Source organism: Mustela nivalis (genome assembly GCF_964662115.1).
Source record: "Mustela nivalis genome assembly, chromosome: 6".
Taxonomy (NCBI): Eukaryota; Metazoa; Chordata; class Mammalia; order Carnivora; family Mustelidae; genus Mustela; species Mustela nivalis.
The window spans coordinates 85152216-85160042 of record NC_139025.1 but is presented as its reverse complement, the minus strand read 5'-3'; the positions used below and the strand labels follow the sequence as shown (position 1 = coordinate 85160042).

The following is a 7827-nucleotide window of genomic DNA, read 5'->3' as shown; positions in this document are numbered from 1 at the left end:
GGGACTCCGCCCCAAAGCGTTGTTGAGGGGTGGGGGAAAACGTGCGTCAGATGCGAGAAGAATCTTCGTTTCTGTTGGTCAACGCCAGGAAACCCCGCCTTCGGAGTATTTTTAACCAATAGAAGTGCAGCATTTTCAATTTAAACTCTCTATAAAATTCGGTTTTGGTAACGCTTAGAGTGGCGCCAGAGTTTTGAGCTGTGCTGCAGAAAGTGGAGTACGAGTCCTCACTGTGGTCGCCTGATGCAGCTCGCCAGGGCCGTGCCCTCCCTTGAGGAGCTGGACTCCTTCAAGTACAGCGACCTTCAGATCCTAGCCAAGAATCTGGGCCTCCGGGCTAACCTGAGGGTACGGAGCGGGTAGCGGGCGGGGTTGTGTGAGCTGCCTCCGGTAGACATGGTGGGAAGGGACGGAACGGGTACCACCCCGGGGACTGAGCCTCCTGTTCCTCCAACTACGCAAAACGGAGAGGGGGCCATAGTACACCTTATTTTGAGGCTGATTTTTCTGAGGGTTCACATAGGCCTTGATTTCAAAAGGATTTGTTCGGTTTGGTGTTATTGGAAGTACTCTGGAATTAATTTAGGAAATGCACGCCCTGAAAACTCAGGAATGCTCTGTCTAATTCAGGTCGTTAGGCAGTCGCAGAAGTAATTGCTTTGGCTTCTGGGAAATTCGAAACAGTCACAATCCTGTGAACTGTAAATGAGCCCCAAATCTCTTAATACTTTACTGGAGGATCTGGAAGAAAGAATGACTTTAAGAGGACCACCTCGTGGATAGATTTTTATAACTCAGGCCTGACCTAGAACGATCATTCTTTTGTGATTACCGTTGCGGTAATGTTCTGTTTGCTAACTTTGGTCCTTTGGCCTCAGATTCCCCTCTTTCTCTGTCGTCTTTATTTGCATTAATAATTTCCAACTGCTCTTCAGAGTCCAACAGAAGTTATCACTGAATTCAGTCCCTTGGCCACAGGTCCACCCTAGTAATCCCAGGATCCTGTGTGCTTTTTTTTTTTTTTTAACATTTTATTTATTTGACAGAGATCACAAGTACGCAGAGAGGCAGGCAGAGAGAAAGAGAGGGAAGCAGGCTCCCTGCTGAGCAAAAAGGCCCTGATACGGGGCTCGATCCCAGAACCGTGGGATCATGACCTGAGCTGAAGGCAGAGGCTTTAACCCACTGAGCCACCCAGGTGCCCCAGATCCTGTGTGCTTTTAAAGCTGTTTAATGTCAGGTACTTTCTTTTTTTTAAAGATTTTATTTATTTATTTGACAGAGAGAGAGATCACAAGTAGGCAGAGAGAGAGAGAGAGAGGAGCAGGCTCCCTGCTGAGCAAAGAGCCCGATGTGGGGCTCGATCCCAGGACCCTGAGATCATGACCTGAGCCAAAGGCAGTGGCTTAATCCACTGAGCCACCCAGGCGCCCCAATGTCAGGTACTTTCTTTGAGCGTTTGCAGGCTTTCACCTTACACTGTGGTTATTTGTGTATTACATTATCCTTTCCACTACATGTTAAATTCCTTGAAAAAAGTCTCAGCCACACTCCTTGGAAGGTCTTTACAACACTAAGTGCAGTATATGGGAGATGCTAAATAGTTACTTTCAGTCACTTGTTGGCAGTACTAAAATAATGCTCCAAATAGTGGCAAGAGAGTTACAGCGGAGGCTTCCTGTATTCAGAGCTCTTGGTAACATTAAGGCCCTGCATGGAGCAACTGGGTGGCTCCATGGTTTTAAGCATTGGGCTCAAGTCATGATCTCGTGTCCTGGGATCAAGCCCCGCATCTGGCTTCCTGATCAGGAGGGAGCCTGCCTCTCCCTCTCTCTCTGACTGCCTCTCTGCCTACTTGTGATCTCTCTCTCTATCAAATAAATAAACATTAAGGCCCTACAACTATTTGGGTCTCTGAAGAGTCATTGCAACAGAGATCTTTTTCTAAAAGCCCCACCTGTCGTTCGTTCTCTTGAGGAACCTGATCTGGGTTAGCCAATTTATCCCTTGTTTTCAGAGTGGAATAGTGAATGAAGTATTTCTGGTCACTACAGACCCCATTACCTACCTAGCACACAGTATCTGACACACAGTGGGCAATAAAGACTTTTTGAGAGGTACCTATTTTCCAGAAAAATGTGACCATGTAAGGCTTTATTATAAGCGGCTGTAGAAAGATGGTTTTGAGACAATTGAAGAAAATTAAACTTGAACTAGTTATTAAGTGAAGGTATTGTGGGCTTCCTGCTCTTCAGGGAGTGTGCTTCTCCCTCTCCCTCTGCTACTCGCCCCTGCTTGTGACCTTTTCTCTGTCAAATAAAATTTTTTTTTTTTGAAGATTTTATTTATTTATTTATTTGACAGAGAGAAATCACAAGTAGTTGGAGAGGCAGGCAGAGAGAGAGAGAGGGAAGCAGGCTCCCTGCTGAGCAGAGAGCCCGATGCGGGACTCGATCCCAGGACCCTGAGATCATGACCTGAGCCGAAGGCAGCGGCTTAACCCACTGAGCCACTCAGGCGCCCCTGTCAAATAAAATCTTAAATAAATAAAGGTATTGTTCATTTTGTTGGGTATAATAATAGTGTTACATTTATGTGCCCCCCCCCCTTTTCTGTACCTAACCAGCTGATCCTGCCTGGAGAAAATCACCTAAGCTTGTTGACTGAATTTCTTATATTTATGACCATAAATCATAAAATGAGCATTTGATCCCATATGCTTCCTTGGTAGTCATTAACTTTCCCATTTTTGAGAACAATTAAGTGCTGTCTTCTCACATTGGCTTCCTTCCCTCACTTGATGACTTTTCCTCATAGGTCATTGGAAAAATAGATGGAGTTAGCGGAGAGTTTCCTCATCTTTCTACCATCAAACCCTCAGGCCATCCCCCAGCTGTCCCATTGTACTTTCTGTTCTTCTGAGGGCAGCCTAGCCATTTGTGCCAGGGAACCTTGTTGCCGCCTCCGGGGCTTGGGTACCTGCACTTAGCTCCTCCCCTACATCAATTTCTCCTGCTCAGCTGGCTCAGTTCCCTAAAGGATGCTACCACGTCTTAATAGTCCCCATCTTAGGGGTGCCTGGGTGGCTCAGTGGGTTAAAGCCTCTGCCCTCGGCTCAGGTCATGATTCCAGGGTCCTGGCATCAAGCCCCGCATCAGGCTCTCTGCTCAGCGGGGAGCCTGCCCCCTCCTCTCTCTGCCTGCCTCTCTGCCTACTTGTGATCTGTATTTGTCAAATAAATAAATAAAATCTTTTAAAAAGTCCCCATCTTAAACAAAAACAAAAACCTCTTCTGACCACTTGTCCTTCATCTTCTGCTCGATTTCTCTGTTCTTTTCCACTGAAACAGCTCTTACCAAGGCCACAAGGCTCTGCATCTTCCAAAGCTTGTGATACATCTCTGTCCAACCCTGCTATTTGGCAGATTTGAATCTTCCTTATTTGCTTAAACCTCTTTCACCACTTTTCACTCCTGAAATCTGACCTCTGCTTACCATCACCAGTGCTGCAGACCTAGGCCACAGCCTGTCTGTGGCTCTCCTGCCTCTTCTTGCCTCCGGGTAGTTATTCTCTTGTAATCAAGGCAATATTTGAAACGTTGAACACGCCACTATTTCTGCTCAGTGCCCCCCCCCACCATTGACTTGCCTCACACCTAAAATAAAATCGAGACTCCTACAAATGTAATGTGAGAAACTGGGTTTGATCCTGATTTGAAGGGGAATTAAAAAAAATAAATAAATAAAACAACTAAAAATTGAGGCAGTTGCAGAAATTTGAGGGATACATATCGGAGGATTTTAGGAAATTAATATATTTCCTAGGTATGATAACTTATTTAGAGGTTATGTAAGAAAAACCCTTGTTTTTGGGAGATGAGGCTGATGTATTTAGTGGGAAAGTATGATGTTGGCTGGAACTTATTTTCAAATAACTTGGCAAGAAATACGTTACTATAGAACTACTATGAGACTGATAATGATTGCTGAGTCTAGGTGGGGAGGATAAAATTGTTTATTATACTATTTCAACTTTCCTATGGACTTGACATTTTTTTTTAAAGGTTTGTTTGTTTGTTTGTTTGTTTTAATTTGAGACAGAGCATGAACAGGGGAGAGAGGCAGAGGGAGAGGGAGAATCAGACTCCCCACTGAGCAGGGAGCCAGAAGCAGCATCCATCACCATTCTCCACGACACTGGCTTCCTTCTATCTTTATAATTCACCAGCCCACCTCAGGCCTTGGTGCACCCTCTACTTGGAATGCTCTTTCCCACATCTTGGCCTGCTTCTTCTTCGTGTTCACATCTCCATTGAAAAGTCACCACCTCTGAGAGGCCTTTTCTAACCCTCCTCACTCAGGGTCGGGGTCCTCCAGTCCCCAGGTTAATTTTCTGGTAGCCCCTGATATCCTATCATTTTTTGAGCTTCATTAATAGACAAGCCCACCATGGGAGGTTCCTAGAGAGTGGAGACCTTGTGTTTTTGGCTCATCACTGTCTATCCTGTGCCTGGAACCGTGTGCAGTGTGATCAGTGCTTGTTGACCTGCTGATCCGAACACCTGTATTTCCTGCTTGGCCCTCATGAGCCTCACCCAGAGCACTGAACCTGATAAATGCTCTCACCTGGCTCTGCCATGGGCACCTTTCATCATTGTCACATGTCTGATGAGGTTTTTGTGGTATTTTAAGTCTGGAAACCTGTACAATATAGAGCCTATGATTAACATGATTGTATGGTCTACTTATTTTTCTTAATTTTTAAAAATATTTTATTTATTTATTTGACAGAGATCACAAGTAGACAGAGAGGCAGGCAGAGAGAGCACAGGAAGCAGGCTCCCTGCTGAGCAGAGAGCCCGATGGGGGACTCAATCCCAGGACCCTGAGATCATGACCCAAGCTGAAGGCAGCGGCTTAACCCACTGAGCCACCCAGGCGCCCCTATATGGTGCCTACTTAAAAATGTGCTGTCGTCTTACATGAAGGGTTCTTAAAACCAAACAAACAAAACAAAAGACAAAACGCAGAGTGGGTGGTAGGAAACTGTTGGTGACAGAGAAGATTATGACAGTGGTAATGGTATCACAGGTATATATTTATCACCAAACACATGCCATTGTGTATATTAGATGTCTGTAGCTGTTTGTAGGTCAATCATACCTCAGTGAAGTGGTTGATGAAAAAAATGATTGAAGAACCAAGAGTGCCTGAATTCTTCCCTACCAATGACCCCCTTCACAGAGAAGGCCCCAAGAGACATTCAAGGAGCAACAGCAGTAGAAAATAAAAACCACTTTATTACTAGCTGGTGTGGTGCCTGAGACCTTGACGCAGGGCATACTGGTAAACCGGCTGGGGGATGGGCTTCACACCCTAAGCACAGCCTCTTTTGTCCCCTAACGCCCCAAACCAAATCTGGATCCCTGCCTTTCTCTCCTGGACACCTGGTCAAAGGTAAATGGCATGAGCTGTGGTGGCTGGGCCCCACTGAGAAGGAAATATCTGGTTCTCAGCTTCCTGAGTGGAAGAATAGGAAAAAACAAGCCAACCAATACGCTTGACCTTTCAAAAGCCCACGAAACTAATCAATCAGATTAGTATTTCTCAGGAAGGAAGGGTTTCTCAGGGTGAAAAGAGAAACTAGGAGTCCCTTCCCCCAGGGACCTGGAACCATCCTCCCACCACAAACCTCCCCTCAAGCCTGCCTGTGTTTGGAATTCTGGTCTGAGAGATCCCCACCATGTTACATCAGCTGCCCAAGCCAGGAGCTGGGTGTAATACGGTTTCACTGTTCCTCAACCCGTGTCTTCATACTAACTTTACTTCCTAAAAAGGTTTTGAATCTGTCCCTATTGCCTTAGTCCTGCTCTAGCTCAGGCCATAGTCCTTCCTGGTTTCCTCTCCTGGCTTCTCAGCTGTTTTGCTGGCTTCTGCCTTTCTGTCATCCAGTGCATCCTGCATGTGGTCCTGCTGGAGTGATCATTCTGAGTAATGCAGAACTGGTCACTATCTGGCATTACTAGACTCTTCCAATGCTGCCCTTTGCGGGTAAAGCTCCTATGCTTAACAGGCTTACAAGGTCTGGCAGGATCGGCCCCTGCCCACTTTCTCCAGTGTCTTCCCTCCCCTTCCCTGAGCAGCTTCATGCTCCAGCCACACTGAACTTGAGTTCCCCAAACTCTACCCTCCTTCTTTCCTTCCCAGGCAATTTACCCCTTCCCTGTGGCCACCTCTGCCCCGTTTATCCTTCAGACCTCAGCAGCTGCAAACATCATGTCTTCATCTTAGAACTGGTGTGTCCAGTTACCTGCTCAAGTCTATCCCGGCTGTCTAGACCTTGGCCGAGCCCAGCTGTCTCCTGCACAACAGCCTGGGTATCCTTATGTTGGCGCTTAGCCCAGGGTATCTGTTGTCATTGCCTCTTAACCTGTCTAACTTCCCCATTCTTCTGCGGAGCCTGCCCAGAGGACATTTGAGGAATACTAGAACAGGAGAATAATAATCCTCAAAAACGGGAAAGTTAATAATCTATCTTTTTTGCTTACTTGTTTTTTGTCCCTACTGATAAAGTCTTGAACTCTCCTGCAGGCAGACAAGTTGTTAAAAGCCTTGAAAGCCCACCTTAAACATGAGGCAAAAAAAGAAAATGAGAATCAGGTAAGTAATATATATATTTTTTACCACCTATTAAATACTAAGACAATCATATTTAATTAATAGCAGTAAACACAACCAATGATGACATGCTATTTATCCCCAAAGAGATCATTTTAAGTAATAATAAATCCTTTGATAATAACTACTTGCTATTTAAAAAAAAACAAACCCTGCCTAGTAGTAAGTAACCTACTGAATAAGATGTTCTCATAAAAATGCAAAGGTTATGAATTACTAGTTGCCAAACCTTACAAGAGCTAGCTTGGTATGAGCAAGGAAGGAACAGGATTTGAAGCCCAAAAAATCCATGTTAAGTAGCAGTTCTGTCATTTCTTTTTATGTGATCTTGGAAAACTGAAATGCCTTTATTCTTAGTTTCCTATTCTTTACAATGGAGACAGTACTTGCTCTACTGAATTGAATGTTACAAAAATGAAATGAAGTAGGGCCTGTGAGAGTGGTTTGTGGTGCTCCGGAAACCAGAGTGGTGGGAGGGGGCTGTCATGGCTGCCTCAGGTTTTGACAGGGCCTGACCTAGTCCACAGGTGCTGCATTAGGGTGAGGATTCTAAACTTGAAAGAGAGGAAAATCCAGAAAGGCCTTAAGGCCCTGTGCTTTTTTTTTTTTTTTTTTTTTTAAAGATTTTATTTATTTATTTGACAGAGAGAGATTACAAGTAGGCAGAGAGAGAGAGAGAGAGAGAGAGAGAGAGAGAGAGAAGCAGGCTCCCTGCGAAGCAGAGAGCCCGATGCGGGACTCGATCCCAGGACCCTGAGATCATGACCTGAGCCGAAGGCAGCCGCTTAACCCACTGAGCCACCCAGGCGCCCAGGCCCTGTGCTTTGAAGAGCATTCATTATCTATCTGGAAATGGAGATAAATGTAAATATGAATTGAGAATCTAGCTACTACCTCCCCCTGTCTTTATCATCTTTATATTCCAAGTTATAAACATTTAAAACTGCTAATACTCAAAATTCTTTTGGGGTGCCTGGATGGCTAGACAGTTGAGCATCCAGCTCTTGATCTCAGCTCAGGTCTTCATCCCAGGGTCATGTTCCAAGCCCTGCACTGGGCTTCATGCTGAGTGTGGAGCCTACTTAAAAAATAAACATAAGTAAAAATTAAAAATGTACAGCAAAATTCTTGTGATTCCAGGTTTAATTAA

General features: G+C 45.0%; 1 protein-coding gene across 3 annotated transcripts in view; it reads left to right on the top strand.

Moving 5' to 3' along the window:
• The first annotated feature begins 123 nt into the window (after window positions 1-123).
• NUSAP1 (nucleolar and spindle associated protein 1) overlaps window positions 124-7827 on the top strand; it is a 33934-nt gene continuing 26230 nt past the window's right edge. For 2 of the 3 annotated variants that reach the window (XM_082735580.1, XM_082735579.1), the window contains exons 1-2: window positions 124-348; window positions 6591-6659. In XM_082735580.1, coding sequence (XP_082591706.1) covers window positions 244-348; window positions 6591-6659 — 174 coding nt within the window. In that variant the 5' untranslated portion in view covers window positions 124-243. The remainder of the gene's footprint in view (window positions 349-6590; window positions 6660-7827) is intronic. The other variant, XM_082735578.1, reaches the window with a different exon arrangement.